The sequence below is a fragment of the Labeo rohita genome, chromosome 23, assembly GCF_022985175.1.
Source record: "Labeo rohita strain BAU-BD-2019 chromosome 23, IGBB_LRoh.1.0, whole genome shotgun sequence".
NCBI classification, from domain to species: domain Eukaryota; kingdom Metazoa; phylum Chordata; class Actinopteri; order Cypriniformes; family Cyprinidae; genus Labeo; species Labeo rohita.
The window spans coordinates 26,821,792-26,848,395 of NC_066891.1; the positions used below are offsets into that span (position 1 = coordinate 26,821,792).

General features: G+C 36.0%; 1 protein-coding gene across 3 annotated transcripts; it reads right to left on the minus strand.

Moving 5' to 3' along the window:
- Positions 1-1,467: 1,467 nt before the first annotated feature.
- On the minus strand, positions 1,468-25,854 carry kcna10a (potassium voltage-gated channel, shaker-related subfamily, member 10a). 3 transcript variants are annotated; one of them, XM_051096475.1, is made up of 3 exons: positions 9,746-9,821; positions 6,867-7,876; positions 1,468-5,680 (listed from the first exon to the last, which is right to left on the minus strand). In XM_051096475.1, the coding sequence occupies exon 3, from the start codon at positions 5,540-5,542 to the stop codon at positions 3,836-3,838; it is 1,707 nt and encodes a 568-aa protein (XP_050952432.1). In that variant the 5' UTR covers positions 5,543-5,680; positions 6,867-7,876; positions 9,746-9,821; the 3' UTR covers positions 1,468-3,835. The 3 variants fall into 3 exon arrangements, with proteins under 3 accessions (XP_050952432.1, XP_050952431.1, XP_050952430.1); XM_051096474.1 differs by lacking the exons at positions 6,867-7,876; positions 9,746-9,821 and adding an exon at positions 25,580-25,854; XM_051096473.1 differs by lacking the exon at positions 6,867-7,876.
- Between the last annotated feature and the right edge of the window lie 750 nt (positions 25,855-26,604).

Here is a 26,604-nt window from a genome sequence, read left to right on the forward strand (position 1 = left end):
AAATTGTATAGTTTAAATTTATATTAAGTACAGTTAACTTAATTTTTACTGCTTTTTAACCGAATTTAGTAAGACTTAAGTACACTTTTACACAGTGTTGCCAAGTCCATGGAAATTGGGCTACTTTAACACTGTTGCTGCAGGTTGTTTTTAATGTCCACGGGTTAAAGCAACCCCAATAGCATTACATTTAGCTCCTGAAATATAAATGTACCTGGGGAACCCCAACAAAAAAATGTGTATTTTATCCACTGGAACTCGTTTTTTAATGGCGATTAGGCTATTTTGAGTAGGAATTGGCCGGGTTTTGTTGTGAAAACCTGGCAACCCTACTTTTATATTTAATTTTAACACATTCTCACTCCTAACTCATCACATATTGACGCTTGTGCACATTTAAAACACTTAAGCCCACTTCTTTTTCACAAGATAAGTAAGAAAACTGTGGTAGTTAAGTGATTTTATTGGTCCTACTCCTTAGATACAGCCAAATCTTAGTTTTACACTGAAAAAGAGACAGGCTGTGCAGTATTTGAGAAGAGCAGACATAGTGGACATTATCAAGTGCTCTCAACAATGAGTGTACAGCAGCTATTGCTGTAAACTGAATGAATTCTGCATAGACACATGTTTTTATTCACATATTATTGGAGTAAAGTAGGATATAGTAAATGAGGGAATAGTGGGTGATTTCTGAAACAGCCAAGCAACAATGTGAGAGGAACAGGGAAGCATGGCTATGATCAGTCTCTGATGAAAGAGAAAAAGAGGAGCTGCTCATGTTACAGTGAAAGTCAAGCCTGTTATTGCCGGTAATGAGGGCATCTTACATAACAGTGAATGAGGAATGGGGGTTTTCAGAGAGGTGGGGGACCTCAAAGACCTGACCGCCAGATAACTTCTTGACACACTTTCTGACTACACTATCAGCCAAATTAATGTAAAACACTGGTGTGATTAAATACATGAATGCAGGTTATTGGAAAAATGCTAAGTCATGCTTTAATTGTATCTGCATCTATATTGTTCATTTTAATGGTTCCTTATAAGATTAGGACAATCATGCCACAATTTAATTTTTTTTAGGTAATGTGTAAATCCATGAGTAGTCATTTGTGATAATGCACTCCAATTAGATAATGCCAATATCTTTTAATTGAACTTCTTTTCACATGATTAATTTTAATAGGTTTCTGTATATTGCGGTTCATGTTGAGGACAGCCACACTGCAGGATTATTTCCATATTTTACTGAAAATGCAATTTGAATAATTTTATGCTCATAGGCAAAGTCTTTGCTGTCCTGCCAAATTATGGAAATCTAAGAAAAAAATGCATTTATATTAGTGAAGGGACATGTCATGTCTAACATAAGGACAAAATTACTATTACAGCTAATAAATGCAAGCCTCTAATAATAATAATTATTGAAACAAGTTGTGAAGTGACCACACCAGCAGCCTGTGATTCATATCACTGTGATTTGCATTTCAGGTCAAACACTGCAACAAGTACACAATGTATTATTTTAATACATACAATACACAGTTACCACCACATGAAATGGCTTTATGTTGTCACTTATTTACAGTTATAAATTTACAACCAACTATGATCAGTTGTCAGGCTAAGCACATGATATTCAAGTTCCTGAAGATTCCTTATTAATATTTTTGAAGGCGTTGGATGTTCTCATTAGATTCTAATTATAGAATAAAATGATTAAAATGTACAGTTCATTCTGTAGCACAGCCACCATAATGTTCAGTTAGTCTGTGAAGAACTGTCATTATAGAGGCAAAATGTGCAAATGTCATATTAACAATGACATTTTTTTATGATGCTAATTTCTTCCTCCACCTATTAAAAGAACAGTAACACACTACTGATTCATACTAAAATGACACAACTACAGGTAAGTATAAAATAGCAGCAGTTATAACATCAAAAACACAATGAAAACATGTGTTTATATACAGTATGTCTTGGGCAACAGCTCACCAAGATTCACAAGATTTTGCAAAACAACTTAATAATACAGTGAGACCTTGGCTCATCGCTCCCTGATTCTCTCTCCAACAAAATGTTGTATAGTTTCACTTAAGCAAAATGATCCATTTTTCGCAAAGAAAATTCTTAATTTCTCTAACCTTTCTCTAGGCAACTGTTGAATCTGAGAAAGTGATAATCAGAGAAAACATGACTTGGAAGTCTTGATAGGTCCATGAATATGTATTTCTTTCAACTCAAGACAACATTTACCATTAATACGAGGAAATCAGTTCCACTCAATATGCAACAACAGGTTCAACCCATTTGAGTGAAAGGCACTGTAATACTCATAGAAATGAACATGGACTGTAAGTGGAAAACTCTGAATGCATTTCTCCTCTTCATTGGCTGAGCTTCCTCTAAAGTGCCACAACAAACCATAATGATTATCATTTTAAATGCAAAATGATACATTGATGAAATACACTGCTTAATTGGATTTATGCTAGAAAACACATACACAGAAACAACGGTGTTAGAGATAAATGTTAAAGGTGTCATTTTGCAGGTTACCCAAAATGGTAGTTTGCTGGTAGATGCATTAAACTACCCAAACGCACTTGATGACACTGTTGCCATTTAATTTTCAGAGTGACTCAGTCATTTTTAATTACACATAGTGGACCGTATGTGGTAGGTTTATGAGATTATGAGATGGTTTAGGTTGTATTATTATTTAATAATAGGATTATGCAACACGGATGCAAATCTAACATAAATCTAAATACTTATGTTTTCAGAGAAACTGTTATCTCATTCATATCATTCAAGTTAGATAACATTTATAATCATCTGTTCCCAAGAATTGAAAAAAACATCTAGCAAACACTGAAGCACTAAAAATGAAACATTGGCTGAATCTCATGAAACCTGTGAAGAACTTGTCTGGGTCATATTTCATCACAAAAAATGTAAAATGTATAAAGGAAAATAATGTAGTAATTTTTTTTTTGCTTTAGGGAAACAATTTGAGTGCTTCTTGTAAAGCATTTAACTGATAACGATAAATTAAATACTCTTGTGCTGTCAAATTGATTAATCACGATTAATCGCATAAAAAATAGAAGTTTGTTTACATAATAAATGTGTGTGCACTGCATATTTATATGTATATATAAATATACAAACATGCATGCATATACTTAAGAAATATCTTAAATATCATATATAAATATTAATATACAGTACATATATACACATATATAAATATTTCTTAAATACATGTGTGTATACTTCTATATACATATAAATATACATAGTACAGACATATATGTAATCACAGACTTTTATTTTGTAGTGATTAATTGCCATTGTCTCGATTTGACAAGCACTAGGGCTCTGCAATTAATTGATTAATTGAATTGTCTGCGATTATGAACGCGGTTTTGTGTAGCTTGTCAGTGAACTACGGCTCTGTGTAGTAAATGCCGCTCCATCTGAAAGCATGCGATGGACATTTACTACTAAATCACAGAACCGGCTTTAAAAAAAGCATTTGATTAATTGCACAGCCCTAACAAGTACTATTACACTGATGGGAATCTGATGAAAACTGCCATTGAGAATAAAGACAATTACAAATTAATTAAGGTAAAACATCCAGATGCATTTCTGTAATGAAAACTGGAATGATAATGTTTATTTGTTATGATAAAACTTTAAGTGATACTAAAACAGACATTTTTCTTTATGCAAAATATAATCTCTTGATTTTGTGGTCAAATATGACCCGAACATGTTTCATGAGATTCATGCTCATGAAAAAGACGTTTTGATATGGGTTTTAATACTTTGATTTGTCTGTCTGCCAGTTCCCATTTGCCTTGTTCAGAGAGGAATTACTTCCTTGTTTTGCATTGTTCCCTGACTTTAAAGCTTGATCGGTTGAATCGGCTATGGGCTGCTTTTCCTCCTGCTCTGTCTCTCTATGGTAAAAGTAGTTGAAATTGGAGACTATTACAGGCACAGGCAGGGCGATGGTCAACACCCCAGCAATGGCACATAGAGTGCCCACAATCTTACCACCTAACGTAATAGGACACATGTCTCCATATCCCACAGTGGTCATGGTGACTACAGCCCACCAGAATCCATCAGGAATGCTAACAAATTGGGTATTGGGATCATCCACCTCAGCAAAATAGATGGCGCTGGAGAAGAGGATGACGCCGATGAAGAGAAAGAAAATGAGCAGACCAAGTTCCCTCATACTGGCCTTGAGCGTCTGGCCCAGGATCTGCAGTCCTTTGGAGTGTCTGGAAAGCTTAAAGATCCTGAAGACCCGCACCAGTCTGATGATTCGCAGGATGGCCAGAGACATATTCTGCCCCGTGTTGGACTTATTGGTGGTGGTCACGATCTCCGTTATCAAAGTGACGAAATAGGGAACAATGGAGACGATGTCAATCATGTTCATGATGTTGTTAAAAAAATCCCGCTTGCTGGGGCAAACCAGGAAACGTACGCAGAGCTCGAAGAAAAACCAGATGATGCAAGCGGTCTCAAGAATGAAGAAGGGGTCGGAGAAGGTGCTGGTGATGGTTTTGGGAGAGGCACTTGGAGGAGCACCTGAGGGATACGTCTGGTTGAAGGCAAGTCCCGCCGTTGGAAAAATCTCCAGGTCCTCGCGGAATTCTGGGAGAGTCTCCATGCAGAATATGATGATGGAGATGACGATGACGAAGATGGAAACGAGAGCAACCCCTCGGGCTGCGTTTGAGCTCTCGGGATATTCAAAAAGCAGCCAGAACTGCCTGTAGAACTCATTGGACGGTAACGGGACTTCCACGTCTTTTATAAACCCTTCCTCCTCGCGGAACTGGTCCATGGCTTCCTGTCCTAGCTCGTAAAAGATGATTTCATCCGCGAAGACATCTAAAGGTACATTCGCTGGCCGCCGGACCTTCCCCCCTGATTGATAGTAGTACAGGATCCCATCAAAGCTCGGACGATTGCGGTCAAAGAAATACTCGTTTCTCATGGGGTCAAAATAGCCCATTCTTTTCATTGGATCGCCCAGAAGGGTGTCTGGGAACTGGTCGAGGGTCCTCAAGCGGGTTTCGAAACGAAGACCAGCGATGTTAATGATGACCTTTTGATCCCCATCATCGAGATGTCGCTTATCCACAAACAAGTCCTCGTATTCTTTGGCCAGTTTACTGAAGATCGTCTCGCTTTGCGTTCCTTCACTGTTCACAAGTAACTTCCAGTTGGAAATCAGACTAGCGCAGCTGGCACGACCTCTCCTCGTGTGAGGGGGCAGGACAGGTGATTGCGGTTTGTCCAAATTTTGAGGGATCTTCTCTTTATATGGCGATACTTTCGCAGAATTTGAGTAGGTGCTGCCAGGCCCAAACTCTGGCATTTCCACCGTCAAAGCCGTCATCTCGTTAGGATAGTGTGGGTCATTGAAATTATCCACACCGTTAGTATTCTCCATACCTTCAATGTCAACTAGCGCCACCTCTATCCTTCCAGCCTGAACCGTCATGTGGCTCCAGATATTAGACAACCACTAAATTCAACATTCGCCTGAAGAAACCCACTGCTTCAATATTTTAAATGATATCTGTCATTTGACTTTGAGATGGAGGTCAACACAATGAGGAAGAATCCAAGGTGCCACGACCTGCAAAACAAAGAAGAAGAGTTAGAGCCTGTTTTTGACTCATAAAACTCCAGTGAATGGCACATTGATTCTTAGTTACTGGTCTGGGTGAAACACTGAGGAGAGCAGCTGGCGAAGGTGACATATTTTGGGAGGTGTCAGCATCACAACACTTCCAAAAATGTCCGTCCTTGCTGGGTTATTTTTGTTTTCGCTGTGAATCGCTTTCACACTGCAAATGTGGGAGTGCTAAATTATTTCATGAGTCTATAACAGTCGATGAAAAAAATACTAATACGTATTAAACATAATTTTTCAGACTGACACGTTATCTCTTGTTTACAATAAGATATTATCAAATTGAATATTATATCATGCAGGTAATATAAGGTAGTTGTTAAGTGTGGGGTAGGAATACGGGATCTAACATATGGTCATGCAGATAAAGGCATTAATATGTGCTTTATAAGTACTAATAAACAGTCAATGTGCTGGTAATATGCATTTACACGAACACTCAAATGCTTTTTAGGGAACTCTGGGTATTAAGACTTGTATGGCTTAAAGTAATGTAAATGATGTCATATGAAAGACTTACGTTAAAGAATCCACATTGTTTTATACATATTTTGGACTATGGGGGAGAGGGGGCATTATTTTGATGACATGAAATGGACTTGAAATTGCACTCAGTGAGCTACTGCTGCTACCTGTTGCTATTTTTACCGCAGCACAACTTGGAAAATAAAATACTGCCTTAAAAGTTGCCCTTTGACTGAAAATTACAACCATAGCCACATAATGTAGCATCGTGCCAGTATTTTATTTTCTGAGTTCTGTTGTGGTAAAAATAGTAACGGCAACGCCAGTAGCTCTTCAAGAGCAACCATTTGACATCATCAAATAATGGTGCCCCCATAGTCCAAAATATGTATAAAACATTATTTTTAAATAACATAATTTTTCATGGATTTTCTACTACATATTTCAGTAAGAGACATAATTTATGTTATATTAAGCCATACAAGTCTTAAAACCTAGGGTTCCTTTTAAAATGTTAATTTAAATATGTTTGCAAAGCTTAATTGCTTTCCAATTTTCCCTTGCTGTCACAAACTCAGGTTTCGTACATTTGAACAGCCATTTGGACGGGTTCCCTGCTGTTCTTAATGTGACACAGACGTTTCCAGTATCAATGGTGACACACCTCTGACACAACAGTCGACCGGACATCACCTCAGCTAAAGTGTAACCCCTGTCAAACACTTGACACCAGAGTCCTGGCCTGTGAGGCAGTGTGGGAGAATAAGAGAGCCGCTGAAAGAGAAGTCGAGAGATAGTAGCAGAGGGAAGGAAGCAGAGAGAGAAAGAGAAACTGTTGGCCCAGTAAAGGCCAAGACAGTGGGGAAAACAATCGCCCCTCATCTAATTCACTTACTATTCCAATGACCTGCATTGGGTTCAGAGGAAATGTTTCAGTGCCATCAGCCAAGCTGTACTACAAGTCATTAGCAACAGCACTTAGTAGAGCCAAAAAGTACAATTTATTCTCTGGTTCTAAGCCTGAAATCTAAAACATTTTTAAATACATACATAGTCAGCATATTAGCAGAATTACAATTATTATTAATGGTGCCTACACTATTATTATCACTCAACTTAACTTCCATATCTATTCAAGACCCCTTAGCCTAAGTATTAAACTTAAGTGCATAACTCATCCCACAAGTTTGCATTACCAATGTGAATGATACCTCAGATCTACTATTGTTTGTACTTGTACATTTCTACAGTAAGTAACTTTTGGGTCCAAAATTCAATACTGAACAAGAAAAGAGGAATCAGGGGTCAATCTACATACATGAATATCAGGGATGAGCTCAGAAACAAGCAATGGGCTTTTTAAAATTAAATAACCACCTAGCAATCATCCTGAACTCCCTAGAAACCTTACTGAATGCCGTAGAAATATACGTAAATATACTTAAAACCACTTTAAACACATTAGCTACCACACTAAAAATAAAATTTACAAATGTTCATTTTTGGTGATGATTTTATTTCATGCATGTACAGGTATTACAGATTTCTAAATATGCTATATTATCAGGCTATTATCAGGCTAAATCTCTAACAGGAGCAGGACTGAGTGGTTGAGAGGCACGGACAGATGTTTAATTAAAGACGCCAAAAATGAGTCATCCTGCTCAGCTGCCACTGACAAGAAAACAGAGAACATGTGCGTCACAGAGAGAGAGAGAGAGAGAGAGAGAGAGAAAGAAAGAGAGAGAAAGAGACTGTCATTATACAAGGAAACAAAAAACAACAATGGGTGAAGAAACTCTGATATAGCAAGAAAAAAATGGTTAGAAAAAATACAAGCATGCACAAAATAAAGAAGACAATAAATGGTATTATTGCTAAAAAGATGAGTGACTGATGCTGATCAGTGCTGCACAACTAGGAAATGACATTGACAGGAATCTCACATGATCAGAGATTGTTCAAGGTCACTCAACCTCACTGCTGTTGGCAGATAAAATCAAACTGCTTTTATAATATATATATATATATATATATATATATATTATATATATATATATATATATGTCTGGGTGTATACATACACACCTTAAGAAAAAAATTCTTCAGATTACAGATTTGATTTGATTATTTATTGAAGATAAAGCACCAGCACAGTATAAACCATCAGTATAAACCATAGACAAATAATCAGTTTGTTTTGCTCATGATACTAACTACAAGTAACTTTGCAACTACATGTCATCTAATTTTCATTATTTTAATAGTCTATTTTAGACATTCTACTAGCTACAAGTACTGTAACTTTGCAACTGCATGTCAGCTAACTCATTATTTTGATAGTCCATTTTTGACAATTTACTAACTACAAGTAATTTTGCAACTACATGTCAACTCTCATTATTTTGATAGTCCATTTTAGACATTCTGATAATACAAGTAATTTTGCAACTACATGTCAACTTACTTTCATTAGTTTGATAGTTCATTTTAAAAATTCTACTAACTACAAGTAACATTGCGATTATGTCAACTAATTCTCATTATTTTGATAGTCCATTTTAGACATTCTGCTAACTACAAGTAACTTTGCAACTACATGTCAGCTAACTCATTACTTTGATAGTCCAAGTTAGACATTCTACTAGCTACAAGTAACTTTGTGACTACATCAACTAATTATCATTATTTTGATAGTCCATTTTAGACATTCTGATAACTACAAGTAATTTTGCAACTACATGTCAACTTACTTTTATTAGTTTAATAGTTCATTTTAGACATTCTACTAACTACAAGTAACATTGCGATTACGTCAACTAATTCTCATTATTTTGATAGTCCATTTTTGACAATTTACTAACTACAAGTAATTTTGCAACTACATGTCAATTCTCATTATTTTGATAGATTATTTTAGACATTCTGCTAACTACAAGTAACTTTGCAACTACATGTCAACTAATTCTCATTATTTTAGTAGTCCATTTTAGACAATTTACTAACTGAAAGTAACTTTGCAACTACATGTCAACTTACTCTCATTAATTTGCAACTACATGTTGACTAACTCTCAATAGAGTATTAACAGACTAATAAGACTACGCTTTAGATTTTGACTGTCCACCAACAGACATTCTACTGACTATAAGTAACTGCCCAAGCAGATGTCAACTTATTCTACTAACACTCTAACGAAAGTTAGTTGACATGTAGTTGCAAAGTTATTAGAGTTATTAGAATGTCTAAAGTGGAGTACTACAGCAAAGAGTAACCCTAAATAAATCCAAACACAGTAATGTGACAAATTAATAGTGCACATTTCAACATTCATAATATCAGAGCATATTAAAAGCAACATTTAGACTTATAAAACACTCTAATTACACATAATTCAGCACAGAACTATTGTAATACACATTTATGTCACTTCCTCCCTAAACTCACACAGCAGGATGTCCGAACAGATGTTGCCTAATACTCATTTATTTAACTGAACACATGCATGCACATATACACACACACACACACATTCAGGCCTACCTCTCGTGAGAGAGGGGTCTCCTGTCGGGCTGTTGTTTCTGCCTGTTGCTTGTTCTACATTTGGGTTCAGAGTGGCTTAATCTATTAAAGTCGGCATTGGGTAACCTTATGCTGGCAAGAAACTAGAGCTGACGCTACGCAAACAACTACGCACACACACACGCAAGCACGCAAACTCAAATATTTGTGTGCTTACACATTCAGGCACATACAAAGAACTGCAAAAAAAAAAAAAAAACCCACAAATACAAGATACAGAAGACTTAATAAAGAAGACAGAATAAAGTCTGATTTTTAAGTTATCAAACTTTAATACAGGTCCATATAAGCAATGCTGTAACCAATCTCCCCTCTGCGGCTCACCTTCTCACCTTTAACTGGGAGAGACGTCTCATCGTCCTTGTAAAACAGCTGTTAACTGTCATACGATAGATTTTATATTCATCACCACATGTCAGACACGCCTAACCGGTGGCAGTCCAGATGCATTTGATGAGCGTAGATCTACCAAGGCTGAATATATCTGACTAGTGCCTTACCTCACCCAGCATCAATACACACCAGAGCGATCGGTTACATACCACATCAATCCTGAGATCGCTTATTTACAGATCACTACACCTCAGCGGCTCAGCGATTCATCCTCCACACTTACAGATATCAACTCCATCATCATCAGACAGCTGACGGTAATTCAGCTTAGGGATGGGCGATATGGGCTTAAAAATGTATCACAATAATTTTGGGTATTTATTGCAATAACGATATCAATGGCGATAATTCTGGGAATCCTATTTCTTTAGAGAAAAGTATTATCTTTCCTATTTTTACCCAAAAAGAGTATTGTGAGCATATTTGAGTACACATATAATGTAATGACAATATACTTTTTGTACTAGAAGCTCCTAACACCAAGACAAATTCCATGTTTGTAAACACACTTGGCAATAAAGCTCTTTCTAAATCGAAATCCAGAGGGCGCCCTTGAACAGAAACTTCACATATGCGTTATAGCAGAAGTAATCTTACTTAACTAATCTCCAGGAATATTCAATCCAGTTATTGCTATCTAAAACGCAGATAAAATATTAACTGAGGAAACCTGAAGACAATAAACATGCAATGGCTACAATATATGGTTTGTCTGTGTTCTTCAAGCAATCTTGGGTATTTTTATATATTTAAATAAAAGGGTAAAGTATATTTATAATGCAATGGTAATCAACATAGCCTTTATAATACTATAAAATAGTATGATTTCAGCCTCATTCTGTGATATGAAACCACGGCTGAGCACAAAAGGTTATTTCAAACACTTGACTATGTTATGAAGTTAATTTGGAGAAAAAGCATGTCGTCTTTGTTGGACAATGTTGTAAACAGGCTTATACACATGCAAAACTGCATTGCACATGTGCTACTAGTACAATTAAATCATATCTATCTATCTATCTATCTATCTATCTGTCTGTCTGTCTGTCTGTCTGTATCTGTCTATCTATCTATCTATCATCTGTCTGTCTATCCATCCATCCATCTCTCCATCTATCTATCTATCTATCTGTCTATCTGTCTATCTATATATGTATTTGTCTGTCTGTCTCTGTCTGTCTAATTGTCTTTCTGTCTATCTATCTATCTATCTATCTATCTATCTATCTATCTATCTATCTATCTATCTATCTATCTATCTCTGTCTGTTTGTCTATCTATCTATCTATCTATCTATCTATCTATCTATCTATCTATCTCTGTCTGTCTGTATGTCTATGTATCTATCTATCTCTGTCTGTCTGTCTATCTATCTATATATCTGTCTGTTTGTCTATCATCTATCTGTCTGACTATCTATATATGTATTTGTCTATCTGTCTGTCTCTGTCTAATTGTATTTCTATCTATCTATCTCTGTCTGTTTGTCTATCTATCTGTCTGTCTGTCTATCTCTGTCTGTTTGTCTATCTATCTATCTATCTATCTCTGTCTTTCTGTCTATCTATCTATCTATCTGTCTGTTTGTCTATCATCTATCTGTCTATCTATATATTTGTCTATCTGTTTGTCTATCTATCTGTTTGTCTGTCTATCTCTGTCTGTCTATCTATCTCTGTCTGTCTGTCTATCTATCTATCTATCTATCATTTGTCTATCTATCTATCTGTATATGTATCTATTTGTCTGTCTCTATCTGTCTGTCTAATTGTCTTTCTGTCTATCTATCTGTCTGTTTGTCTATCTATCTTTCTGTCTGTCTCTATCTATCTGTCTGTCTGTCTGTATCTATCTATCTCTGTCTGTTTGTCTGTCAATCTATATATCTATCTATATATCTGTCTGTTTGTCTATCAACTATCTGTCTGACTATCTATATATGTATTTGTCTATCTGTCTGTCTCTGTCTAATTGTATTTCTGTCTATCTATCTATCTCTGTCTGTTTGTCTATCTATCTGTCTCTATCTGTCTATCTATCTGTCTGTCTGTCTATCTATCTCTGTCTGTTTGTCTATCTATCTATCTCTGTCTGTCTGTCTGTTTGTCTATCTATATATCTATCTATCTTTCTGTCTGTCTGTTTGTCTATCTATCTGTCTATCTTTCTATCTATATATGTTTCTGTCTATCTGTCTGTCTCTGTCTGTCTGTCTAATTGTCTTTCTGTCTATCTATTGATCTGTCTGTCTCTATCTATCTATCTATCTATCTGTCTGTCTATATATCTATCTCTGTCTGTTTGTCTATCGATTTATCTATCTATCTATATATCTGTCTGTTTGTCTATCATCTATCTGTCTGACTATCTATATATGTATTTGTCTATCTGTCTGTCTCTGTCTAATTGTATTTCTGTCTATCTATCTCTGTCTGTTTGTCTATCTATCTGTCTGTCTGTCTGTCTGTCTATCTCTGTCTGTTTGTCTATCTATCTATCTATCTGTCTATCTATCTATCTATCTATCTATATATCTGTCTGTTTGTCTATCATCTATCTATCTGTCTGACTATCTATATATGTATCTGTCTATCTCTGTCTAATTGTCTTTCTATCTATCTATCTATCTATCTATCTATCTCTGTCTATCTATCTATCTATCTATCTATCTATCTCTGTCTGTTTGTCTATCTATATATCTATCTATTTATCTGTCTGTCTGTCTATCTGTCTGTCTGTTTGTCTATCTATCTATCTTTCTATCTATATATGTATCTGTCTATCTGTCTCTGTCTGTCTGTCTAATTGTCTGTCTGTCTGTCTATCTCTCTGTTTGTCTATCTATCTATCTGTCTGTTTGTCTATCATCTATCTATCTGTCTATCTATATATGTATCTGTCTATCTGTCTGTCTCTGTCTAATTGTCTTTCTATCTATCTATCTATCTATCTATCTATCTATCTATCTATCTATCTATCTATCTCTGTCTGTCTGTTTGTCTATCTATATATCTATTTATCTATCTATCTTTCTGTCTATCTATATATGTATCTGTCTATCTGTCTGTCTCTGTCTGTCTAATTGTCTTTCTGTCTATCTGTCTATCTATCGATCTGTCTGTCTCTATCTGTCTATATATCTATCTCTGTCTGTTTGTCTATCTATCTATCTATCTATCTATCTATCTATCTATCTATCTATCTGTCTGTTTGTCTATCATCTATCTATCTGTCTGACTACCTATATATGTATTTGTCTATCTGTCTCTAATTGTATTTCTATCTATCTCTGTCTGTTTGTCTATCATCTATCTATCTGTCTGTCTATCTATATATGTATCTGTCTATCTGTCTGTCTCTGTCTAATTGTCTTTCTATCTATCTATCTATCTATCTCTGTCTGTTTGTCTATCTATCTATCTATCTATCTATCTATCTATCTATCTCTGTCTGTCTGTTTGTCTATCTATATATCTATTTATCTATCTGTCTATCTATCTATATGTCTGTCTGTTTGTCTATCTATCTATCTTTCTATCTATATATGTATCTGTCTATCTGTCTGTCTCTGTCTAATTGTCTTTCTGTCTATCTATCTATCTGTCTGTCTCTATCTATCTATCTATCTATCTATCTATCTATCTATCTGTCTGTCTATCTGTCTGTCTATATATCTATCTCTGTCTGTCTGTTTGTCTATCTATCTATCTATCTATCTATCTATCTATCAATATGTCTGTTTGTCTGTCATCTATCTATCTATCTGTCTGTCTCTGGCTGTCTGTCTGTCTATCTAATTGTTTTTCTGTCTGTCTGTCTATCTATCTATCGATCTCTCTGTCTGTCTGTATGTCAGATCGACTGTCAGATCACAGATAGACAGCTAGTTTTTACCTAGCAACTGCCTAGCAACCAACCAGTATATCATATTAATATCATATTATCGGTCCTAGAGAACCACTCTCCTGCAGAGTTTAGCTCAAACCTAATTAAACACACCTGAACAAGCTAATCAATGTCATGCAACCAAAATGCCAAAAAGATGCCAAATGCCAAAAAAAAAGGACATATTCATAAGTAAATTTCATAAACCTTTACTGTCATAAGAGAAAACAGTAACAATAAAACACATGAATAAGAATACAGAATACATGTCTATAACAAGAATCCATATTCTCATGTAACTGTCTGGTCTGTTCTTGTTAAGAGAGATTAATTATACACTGACCTGCACCGCCGTAATGTGACATGATTAATGACTCTTGGGCTGCAGTCCAAACACAGCATGCTCTCATCAATTTCTCTCTGTCTGGCCATTAAAGCAAACAGTGACTTCTGTTACACTTTTAAAACCAGCTCATTTAAAATGCAGTGTGAGCGACAGCCCATCTCCATGTGACAGGTTGTTAAACAGGTGCACTTCTCTATCCAGTGAATTTAAAACCACAAAGCTTAAAATTTTAACTGCACATCACAAGCAGAATGTTTCCATAACAAGCATGCCTACAATTCCTTAACCAAACTCTGTCACTCAAAATTAAATTAATATGAAAGTCAAAAGCTGTTTCAAAGGGTAAGCATGTAAAGAAAATCCTAAAGAATGGCATTTGTCCTTTGAACAGATTTGGCTGTGTTATTAATAGGTAGAAGACTTAAGTGGGAAAAATCCTCAATGTGATTATAATCATTCCATGAAGTAAGGTGCAGTTTGACAGCACAGTGGTTAAAAAAAAAAAAGAAATATATATATATATGGCTACCCCTGAACTACAGCAGGTGATTTTGGGCTTGGTCAGGAATCAGGATTGTTCTATTAAGAGGATTAATGTGACTGAGGCAGATCAGTGATATAAGCTGAGGATCACCTCACTCAGCTCAACATTAGCGCCACATGGCTGCAGGCTCAATTATAGTGGGCACGACTCCAAAACATCAATCCATCGTCAGGATGCAGAAGCTTCCTCACAATAGATGACCAGTCTGGGGCAGACCCATACATATGTGTAGTGCATGTTACTAAAGATAGCAGTAGCAACAGAGCAGGATTTTCCTGTAATGGGAAGTGTCCACTATGACCTAAAAGGAATTTACTAAATGACAACCCCACACTGGGACATTATATGTCTGTGCTATGAGCAATAATCCTAAAAGCACTATTTAACCCTGTCACTGAAAGTACATCAGCAAAGCGGCAAAATAAGTTTCAGTGCTAATGCTTAAAACGAGAGGGAGGTTCAATCATCCTCAAGTAATGTGAAATCTGAACACTGATTCACATTAATTAAAACAAATTAGGAAAACAGACAGACATATAGACATATAGACCCGTGTTCCAAGTGCGAGTCGCATGGAAATGGCTGCGGGCCAGGATGCCGGGCCTTCTCACCCACCTGAGGAAGTGCCGCCGCTAAGGAATGGATGAAGCCGCTAAAGGAAGCCGCTACCTGCCACGTTGCCGCGGACCCCGGTGGGGAGCAAGTGCGGCCGCCGGACTCCGCCCCTTACCTGGACCCTTCCCTTCTGAACACTGCCCCTCCTTCACGGATTCCCTTCACGTCGAGGACACCAGATCCCCCATTTATTTTGGACACTTTTTCCCCTTTTTGGACACTTTCTGTTTATTGTTTAACAAAAGCCTCTCTGAGGCCTGACGTCACGCCCACTGTGTCTGTCGCTTTGCTCCGCACCCGTGACAACAGATAGATAGATTGATAGACATAGATCGATAGACAGATAGACGGGTGGATGGCTAGATAGACAAAGACACAGACAGACAGATAGATAGATAGACAGACAGACAGATACAGATAGATAAATAGAGATAGATAGAGACAGACAGATGGATGGATAGATAGATAGATAGACAGATAGATAGATAGACGATAGATAGACAGACAGACAGGTGAATGGCTAGATAGACAAAGACACAGACAGACAGACAGACAGATAGATCGATAGATAGATAGACAGACAGACAGACAGGTGGATGGCTAGATAGACAGAGACAGACAGACAGACAGACAGACAGATAGATAGATAGATAGATAGATAGATAGATAGATAGATAGATAGATAGACAGGCAGACAGATAGATAGACAGATAGATAATAGGGATAGACAGATTGACAGAGATAGATAGATGATAGATAGATAGATAGACAGACAGACAGACAGACAGAGACAGATAGATATAGACAGACTGACAGAGATAGATAGATGATAGATAGATAGATAGATAGATAGATAGATAGATAGATAGATAGATAGATAGAGATAGACAGAGACAGACAGATGGATGGATAGATAGATAGATAGACAGATAGATAGATAGACGATAGATAAACAGACAGACAGGTGAATGGCTAGATAGACAAAGACACAGACAGACAGATAGATCGATAGACAGACAGACAGACAGGTGGATGGCTAGATAGACAGAGACAGACAGACAGACAGACAGATAGATAGATAGACAGGCAGACAGATAGATAGACAGATAGATAATAGGGATAGACAGATTGACAGAGATAGATGATAGATAGATAGATAGACAGACAGACAGATAGACAGACAGACAGACAGACAGAGACAGATAGATATAGACAGATTGACAGAGATAGATAGATGATAGATAGATAGATAGATAGATAGATAGATAGATAGATAGACAGACAGAGACAGATAGATAAATGGGGATAGACAGATTGACAGATAGATAGATAGATAGATAGATAGATAGATAGATAGATAGATAGATAGATAGACAGATAGACAGACAGACAGGTGAATGGCTAGATAGACAGAGACACAGACAGATAGACAAACAGATACATAGATAGATAGATAGATAGATAGATAGATAGATAGATAGATAGATAGACAGACAGATAGACAGACAGAGACAGATAGATAAATAGGGATAGACTGATTGACATAGATAGATAGATAGATAGATAGATAGATAGATAGATAGATAGATAGATAGACAGACAGATAAATAGAGATAGACAGATTGACAGAGAGAGACAGACAGATGGATAGATAGATAGATAGATAGATAGATAGATAGACAGACAGACAGACAGAGACAGATAGATAGAGATAGACAGACTGACAGAGAAAGACAGATAGATAGTAGATAGATAGATAGACAGATAGATAGACAGACAGACAGGTGGATGGCTAGACAGACAAAGACACAGACAGACAGATAGATAGATACGGATAGACGGATTGACAGAGAGGCAGACAGATAGATAGATAGATAGATAGACATACAGACAGACAGATAAATAGAGATAGACAGATTGACAGAGACAGATTGATAGATAGACAGACAGATAGACAGACAGACAGACAGACAGACAGACAGATAGATAGATAGATAGATAGATAGATAGATAGACAGACAGACAGACAGACAGATAGATAGATATATAGATAGACAGAAATAGAAATAGAACATGTGAACATTTACGCATGTTAAATACTGTGGTATGAAATGTTCACATGTTCTATTATGTTACACTGTTTCTTTAAGTTTAAATTGTTATAATGATTTTTTTTTTCCTTCAATTATTTAGATCTTCTCATTGTTATTATGTTCCTCCACATATATTCAAAGCTTTGGCAATATTGTATTTTTACAGTCATGCCAATAAAGCAATTTTGAATTTAATAGATAGATAGATAAACAGACAGTTGGATTGCTAAACAGATAGACAGACAGATCCAGTTCCAGAATATTTGTTGAAATAATCAGCGTTTGGTTCTCACTGCAGTGGTTGTTTCCCACGAGCTTCTCCAGGAATCCAGTGCTTGTGTTGTTGTTTTTAGTCATACACAGAGAGAAGTTATTGTTTTCACCCTCCTTTGCGTCATAGTCAGACTTGTGCGTCAGTACGAACACAACCCCAACATATTTGAATATTGAATTATAAGGAGGCAAGCAGTCATATTTGATCATGTAATCAATTCTCTTCCTCTCCTAAAGTTTTCCCTGTTAAATCCATGGGAATCAGCTTCAACTACTTGGCTGCTGAAAAAATTACAACATTTAAATTGTATTTTTAAATCCTGAAGAATGCAAATGAAATCTAAGCCGTTCCTCGGAGACTGCTGAAGTCATTTTTTTTTGTAACTGGAACAGTCTGTGTACACAGTGTTTGCCAAGGAGAAGCTTTTCAGTCATTTTTAACCGAACTGCAGTTTTAATATGCAATGACTTTGCATGTATAAATATGGCTATGAGAGGAAAGGATGCTTCCCTCTCCCTCTTTGGCATGCAGTGTGTTTGTGCTTTGGCCTATGGTGCCTGGGGATTCTCCTTGGCAGCGTGTCTGAGATTTGCAGAGAAGAGGGAGCCCTAAAAACCTTGAGATGCCAGAGTTCCAATTACCAGCCTGTCCCTTTGGATCACCCACTCTAGAGCGCACACAGTATCATACAGAGATAAATCCACTGGTCATCAGCAGCCATATGGCATTGTAAACATGGCAAGTTTCCAAAAAAAAACCTCAAATACTGCAGTCCCTGGACAAGTGTCAGAGAACAGGTGGCACATGACACCTGATAACCAAACTAATAAGATTAATTATATAAAACAGGGGTCTCCAAACTCTGTCCTGGATGGCCACTGTCCTGCAGAGTTTAGATACAACTTGCTTCAACACACTTGCCTAGAAGTTTCTAGCATGCTTACTAAGACCTTGATTAGCTGGTTCAGGTGTTTTCAACTAGAGTTGGAGACAAACTTTGCAGGACACCAACCCTCCAAGACTCCTGACAAAAAACAACTGAGAACTGTGAAGATGAATATAGGGGTCATTCTATAATTAGGGCTACATTTACAATCTGACAATGTGAAGAAAAAAGTTTTCCTTTTTCCCAAAAACCCAAACATGACCTTACATAGCTGTTTTGAAACAATTTATATTGTATAAAGTGCTATATAAATAAAGGTGATCTGTAGGAATATGTGCATAAAATACCATCTATGTTTGCTACTGTCCACCATGTTACCTTTACTGGGTAACACAGTTGACAGGTAACTTAGTTGACATTTTTAGTGTTTTGGGCCTATACTCAACATAGAAGCCTAGAACTACTAAGCATATGGTATGTTTAGACATATATTTTCATAAACAAAACATAAGTTTTAGTAAAAATAGTCTAGTGTTTCATCCATGTGCTTCTAGAGGAAATATCATCATACTATGCAAATAATGTGAGAATGGGACAAACCATTCCTTTCCAAGGGGGGGTTTTCTAGTGGGTAACTGAGTTGACAATGGTTTTTCGGACACAAATAAAACAAGTTATATCACAATAAACATTTTTGCACACCCAAATGTCTTGATAACCTAATCTAACTAAAGGCAAAACTATGAAATTAATTTATATTTGAGGTCATTTTCATGCTTAAATGCAGAGTAGAATAAGCAACTTTACAAAATCGGATAGCCGAATACAAGGGTTGTATGTGATATGAACATTTTTCAACAAAAGATATGGCTTTTTCAATATACAGTAGTGTGACTGGGAAAAATATAATTGTGTACTAGAAAATTAAGCATCAGGGCTTTATATTGATGAAAATATATTAAAGGGGTCATCGGATGCCCATTTTTCACAAGTTGATATGATTCTTTAGGGTCTTAATGAAAAATCTCTAATATACTTTGGTTAAAAATTCTCAATGGTTGTGTAAAACAACACTCTTTTTACCTTGTCAAAATGAGCTCTGCAAAAATCATCTAATTCTGGTCGAGGCTGCTTTAATTGCAAATAAGCTCTGCTCGCCCCGCCCCTCTCTTCTCTCTGTGGAGTGACGAGACTGTTTACTTTAGCCCCGTTTAGCCGCTAAACTTGCTAACTAGCACATTATTAGGAAAGGTGATCACAAAGATTAAAAAAAAAAACCCTGAGACGTCCGGTTCATTAGCCACTATAGGGAAAAAAAGTGCAGTAAACGGTAAAACTGTTTGCACTACAAACAAGTGTGTTCATAATTATGATAATACGTTAAAATAATATGGTAAGACATACCAATTTGCAATATAAAGCAGCAGAATGAGCTGGGCTGCGTTTCTCAAAAGCATCTTAAACCTAAATTGATCGTAACTTCATTTAGGACAATAAAAACGAAAATGCAGCCCAGTTTTGTACAGCTAAAAATAGGTGGATGCTGATGAGACCGGAAGCCGGACCCATAAAATTTACAAATGGTTGCGCCCACTCTTATGCGCCCACTCATTAAATACAAATAACCAGTGCTGGGGTAGTACGTATGTGTAATCTGGATTATATAATCAGATTCCAAAAATTAAGTACTGGTAATTATATTACATTTTAAAATACTCAGAATCAGACAACAGATTCTTTTTACAGATTACATAATATTACACATAACACATTAGCAATAAATTATTCAGAATTTATTCATTCTCCTTAATTCTTCTTTTTCATGTTTTACATTTTCCTTTCTAAAATATTCTACTGCTTATATACGTTCAGAAAGTCTTACAGTTTAGTAAACATTCACACAAAGACCTGTCACTAGTCAGGTGACTATAATTATACACACAATTTAGAATTTGACCACTGGATTTACAAAAATATAAATATATACTTTTTTAAAGTAGAAGTCCACTTCCATAACAAACATTTACAGTTAATGTACTCACCCCCTTGTCATCCAAGATGTTCTTGTCTTTCTTTCTTCAGTTGATAAGAAATTATGTTTCTTGAGGAAAACATTCCCGACTTTTTCTCCATATAATGGACTTCAATGGTGCCCCCAAGTTTGAATTTCCAAAATGCAGTTTAAATTCAGCTTCAAATAAATGATCCCAGCCAAAGAAGAAGGGTCTTATCTAGCGAAATGATCTGTCATTTTCTAAACAAATTGACAGTTTACATACTTTTTAACCTCAAATGCTCGTCTTTTCTAAGTCTGCGTGAACTCTGTTTTTTTTCCGGTTCAACGTGGTCAGTACAGTTAGGGTTTGCTGAAAAACTCATTTCTTGTTTTCTTGACGAAATCATCCTACATCGCTGCAGAAGTACTGACCCAGTCTTTGCAAAGTGAACATGCGAAGAAGATCAAACACCCTTAACAAAAAAGGTAAAACAGCGATGTAGGGCGATTTTGAAGTTGAGGGAGAACATGAGATGGGAGTTTTTCGACGCATACCCTAACTGTCATGAACCGGAAAAAAACAGAGTTTGGGAAGAGCAAAACAAGATGAGAGTTTTACATTAAAAAGTATATATATTGTATTATTTTTATGAAAATAACCAATCGTTTAGCTAGATAATCGTTTAGCTGGGATGGTCTACAACCCTTTTGGGATCGTTTGAAGCCGGATTTAAACTGAATTTTGGAAGTTCAAACTCGGGCACCATACCAGTCTATTATATGGAGAAAAATCCTGAAATGTTTTCCTCAAAAAACATAATTTCTTTACGAATGAAGAAAGAACATCTTGGATGACAAGGGGGGGGAGTACATTATCTGTAAATTGTTATTCTAGAAGTGGACTTCTCCTTTAATTTATATTTGACTGAAGAAAGTAAGGCATGAACATCTTGGATGACATGGGGGTAAGTAAATTATCAGGAATATTTATTCTGAAAGTCAACTAATCCTTTAATACACTTGATGTTGTTAAGAACAATTTCTTAATTTTATATAACTTTTAAAAATCATTAAAGTGAAACGTAAGTTGTGAGAACGTTCCCTGTTAGCTGTGTATGTGGAGTAAATCATTGCAGATTTAACCATGTTTTTTTTTAGCTCAATGTTGTTCTCACTGAGCTCCTAAAAAACAAACCCCAAGGGACTTCAGTCTCTCACACAGCCCTGATTGACACAGCTCGATCCGTGAATGTCTGGTGCCTGTGTGCCCTGCGAGCGCTGGTGGTGTCACGCTCAGCCCTTGTGCGGCAGCTGTTCTAGCCTGATTTAGCTGCTGAATCACATCTGCAAACAAGCCCCAATAAACCATTAGATAAGAGCTGAGCCCGGCCACGCAGATGTTACTTATCCGCTACCACTTCAAGCTCATCAACACGTGTACAGCAAGGTCAGAAAATCACGAGAGCAGCGTAACTGAGCCTGATTAACCATATTATAGTGTATCAGATGTGTAGATTATTTTCTTTTCTTGCAAAACATGTTAACTTGAGTTTCCATTTTTAGTCGTTTCCTTATACATCATAATGAAGGGCTTACTGCACCACGCAGAGGAAATAATTAAGAGGGAGGGCAAGTGATTGGCATTGACAACTGGCACAGCTTGATAAAACAAACATGTTTGCATGAACTAAACCTTTGCACACTTTAACTATTCAACCAGAGCCATTAATAACAGTAAAGACAAAACACAAGCACAATGAAAGACACTAGGATGATGAAAAATGTCTTTTGGAGGAATTGGTAAAGTGACCTGCAAAGGTCACAAAATCATTAGCTGAGGTGTTTACAGGGAAACTCTTCCAAAATGTATACTAAAAATACCCTGCCCCTGCTGCGCACCCATCTGTGCACTGCTCGACAAGGGCATTAGCGTCTACACATACAGTCTCTGATAGTCACGCCGGCCCGTCAACGCCTACGACAGACACAGAAGGTCCTTCACCGTGAGCAGGAGGGCAGAAGGATGAGGTCTCCTCTCACCAGCATCCAACCTTCATCATGCACTACATGCTGGATGTTATTTGTAAGCCAAAAATGATGTCATTATATTTGGGTCAAAGACGTTTTAGATGTCCAAATTTACAAAAGTGATTTTATGTCAACAGAAAGCACATTCAATGTAAGTGTCTACTTTTAAGGTTCCAAATAAGTTTTTGGAGAATAAAATGTCAAAATTTGGTTGAAATAATGTTACATTGCCATTCAGTTAGGGTGACCACCTGTCCCACATTGCGTTTTACCGCAAAGCATTGTCACCATTTGTCCTGCACGTCGCATATTGAGAAAACGTCCCGCATTTTCATCAGTATGTTGGTTTTTAATGATCATATTAGGAAAACGCCCATGTGTTCTTTTGCCTTTTTAAGAAAGCTTTTTAATTATCTTTTTGATTGTTTTGCGGCATAGTTTCAGCACAAAGGATTTGTGGACCTCATCAACTGATCTAGAACCTTAACAGAAATGGTCGAGCGCACACGGAAAATCACAATATCCTCCATTCATTTTAAAAAAAAAATCGATGTTGCTTTCAGATGCGACTTTCTTCTCATTTTAATAGTTTATATTAATAGTTCGGCACATGACAATGAATGTAATCAGCCTTTACATAGCATAACAGTAGAAAATGTATCAGCCTCACATGTGTCCCGCAAAATCACATCTATGACATTCAGTGCAGAACAATATTTATTTCAAAATTCAAAAACATGCTTATCCTGACTTGTGCATATTAAAATATATAAAAGAATAAGGGAGCATATTAAATTGTATTGTTTTTTAAATGAGTAAAAAAAACTTGACTGACAAATGGGCAAAACCTAGAATAGTGGCAAATTTTAAAAATGTAAAATTACAACTAATTAGTATTTGGGGTGAAAATAATTTGTCTTTTAATGTGTCACAGATTGATTTTTGTTGTAAATATGCCTGACAAGATTGTTACACTGAATGACATTTTAGTTGGTGTCTTCTGTAAATTAGGTAAAAATGTATGATATTTATTTTTTGCTCAGAAAAGCAAAAATGCAATTAAATTAAACAGAAAACTTTTAAATATTTTTTTGGAAAAACAACAACTTAAAGCAGTATTAAACTTATTGTTTTTATGCTTAAACCGTTTTACGTCTTTGACCATTTACATTCCAAATACAATAGTTTTGCTTTTTTTTGCATTAAAAAACTGTTCTTCTTCTTTTATAATTTGTAAGTTAAAAAAAGGACAGACACAGAGTGTTATCACAAAAGGTCAAAATGCGTTGAACTGTATTTATGTATATCAAAAGGTCAATAGCCTATATTTTAAAGAAATGTAATTTCATTAATTCATTTATTCATACATTCATTCATTCCCAAAATCAGTTTTACCCAGCCTGATCTCATGGCAATTTGTACATTATTTTAGGAGGTTGTTCATTTGTACACATTTGTACGACCTAACTACCAATTTGTACAATTTTTGCTACATTTATTCAATTCATATGAATTTGTATGAATGACCTATCCTAACCAAAACGTACCTGTCACTAAGGTCTAGACAAAATTAGACAAAATCGTACAAAATCATATGAATGCGAATTAGCCACCTCATAAAATGGTTGTGAGATAGCATTGGTTTTACCATTTGTTTCAAGTTCATTAAAATACATGTTTAAATTCAGGAATGTCATGCAATTTTTGATTGATTGATTGATTGACTGTAGCCTGAGCAAGTACAAACAAACTTTTTTTTTTTTTTTTTTAAATAAACCAAGCAAAACCCAATTTGACAGCTAGTGATCATCTATTTTATGAAAAAGAAGTTTTTTTTTTTAAATTTCAGTGCATTTTGAAATGGGGTGGGAATCCAGCAAAAGTTATAAAAATGAGCTATAATATTTTTTACAACAGTATTTTTTACATAACAGTTTTTTACAACATGACAGAAACACAATAATGATGTTTTTAATCACGTTGGATCACATATAATCACATCAGCTGGATTACTTACAATGTTTTGAAGATAAAGACCACATTCAAGCTTTTACTTCCATGCTGTCATAATTCTGTGTAATTGTCCAATGTGGCCATGCAACACAAAACCAGTCATAAGGGTACTTTTTTTTTTTTGATATTGAGATTTATATATTAACTGAAAGCTGAATAAGCTTTCCACTGATGTATGGTTTGTTAGGATAAGACAATATTTGGCCAAGATACAATACAATCTGAGGGTGCAAAAAATTAAAATATTGAGAAAACCACCTTTAAGTTGTTAGCAATGCATATTACTAATCAAAAATTAAGTTCTGAAATTTTTGGCTATTATATTGGTATTATATTGGCTATTGCTACAAATATACAATTACTATTTAATTTGTGGTCCAGGGTCACAAATATTAAATGTTATCAGAAAACATTTCTAAAATGTTTTATTTTGGTAATTATTATTTTTTTTTACATTTTAGATGTGGTTTCTAAAACGTTTTTAAAACGTTGTACTGTAACATGACATAGTAACAACCAAAATACAATGTAAAATAAAATAACATTTAGACATTTGGGGTTTAAAAAGACAAAAACAAAGACTTGTGTTACTGTACCGTTGATCACACACTTCCACGACAAATTCATACAGAATAAATTCAGTTCTTCTAACAGTTACAGCTCATCGAAGCTATTAAATCTGGCCTAAATTTGTTTTGTTCAGGTGTAAATGCTGTCATTACCTGTGTGAGGTGCAGTGATGTGTCGCTGAGAGCGCGCCTGTGCAACAGCTGCTACGGTGACGCGCAGAAGAGCTCCAGACGAACATAAACACTGGAAGACGCTTCACATTCGCCAAGACAACATGGAGAAAGTCGTCGTAAAATGAGCTCTAAGTAAACGATAGCTTGTATCATGCACGATCAATAGCATGTAAAGTGTGTAAACGGGGTTTCCAGCATTGTTGGTGGAGTTTGCTGTCATCCTGAATCCCAGTAGTGTTTCAGTGTGTAGTGACTTTGATCTGTAAGCTGGACTACAGGGTGATGATGGGGGCAGGACAAATCAACCACTGACAGATGTGCTGCTGTCATACTAAATATGTCAACTCATACTTTACTATTTGAAATAGTCAATAAAAGCATAAAATTTTGTTGCATGTTTTTTTATTTTATATTTACCGAAAAACTACGCTTTCTGTGCCATGCTAAAAACAGTATTTTACATCAGTAACTGTGAAAATGTACTCTTTTTCAAGAACTTGTCTTCTTTTTGTAAATAAATAAACCTACTCTGAGAAATAATAATTAGAATGAAAAAAAAAACAAAAACACCTGTCTCCTTATTTTAGAAAAGCAAAATGAAAAACACCCCATATATTTTTGATTAAAACGTGTATAAATCTAAACAGTGGTGATGTAGTCAATCAATTTTAGATTTTGATTAGACTTACTTTCTGTGTCTCTCACGAATATTGGCTCCTGTATGGACCACACGCCCCCTGCCGGCCGATGAGAGCTGCTGCGACTGAAAATACCGCTGTCATTAATCAAAGGGCCGCTTATGAATTCCTCTTGCATTTGACGTGTACAGAATTTCACTGAGAGCAGCTGCAGCACTGCTATATAAAGATAAGGACATGAATGATATGATTCTTAATGGCATGACGCGTTCATATTTTTCAAAGTGAATGAACTCATGTTAAGATGAAATGTTGGTTTAGGACCGCATTTTACACAAGAGGATCAATAAGTCTGACGCAAAAATC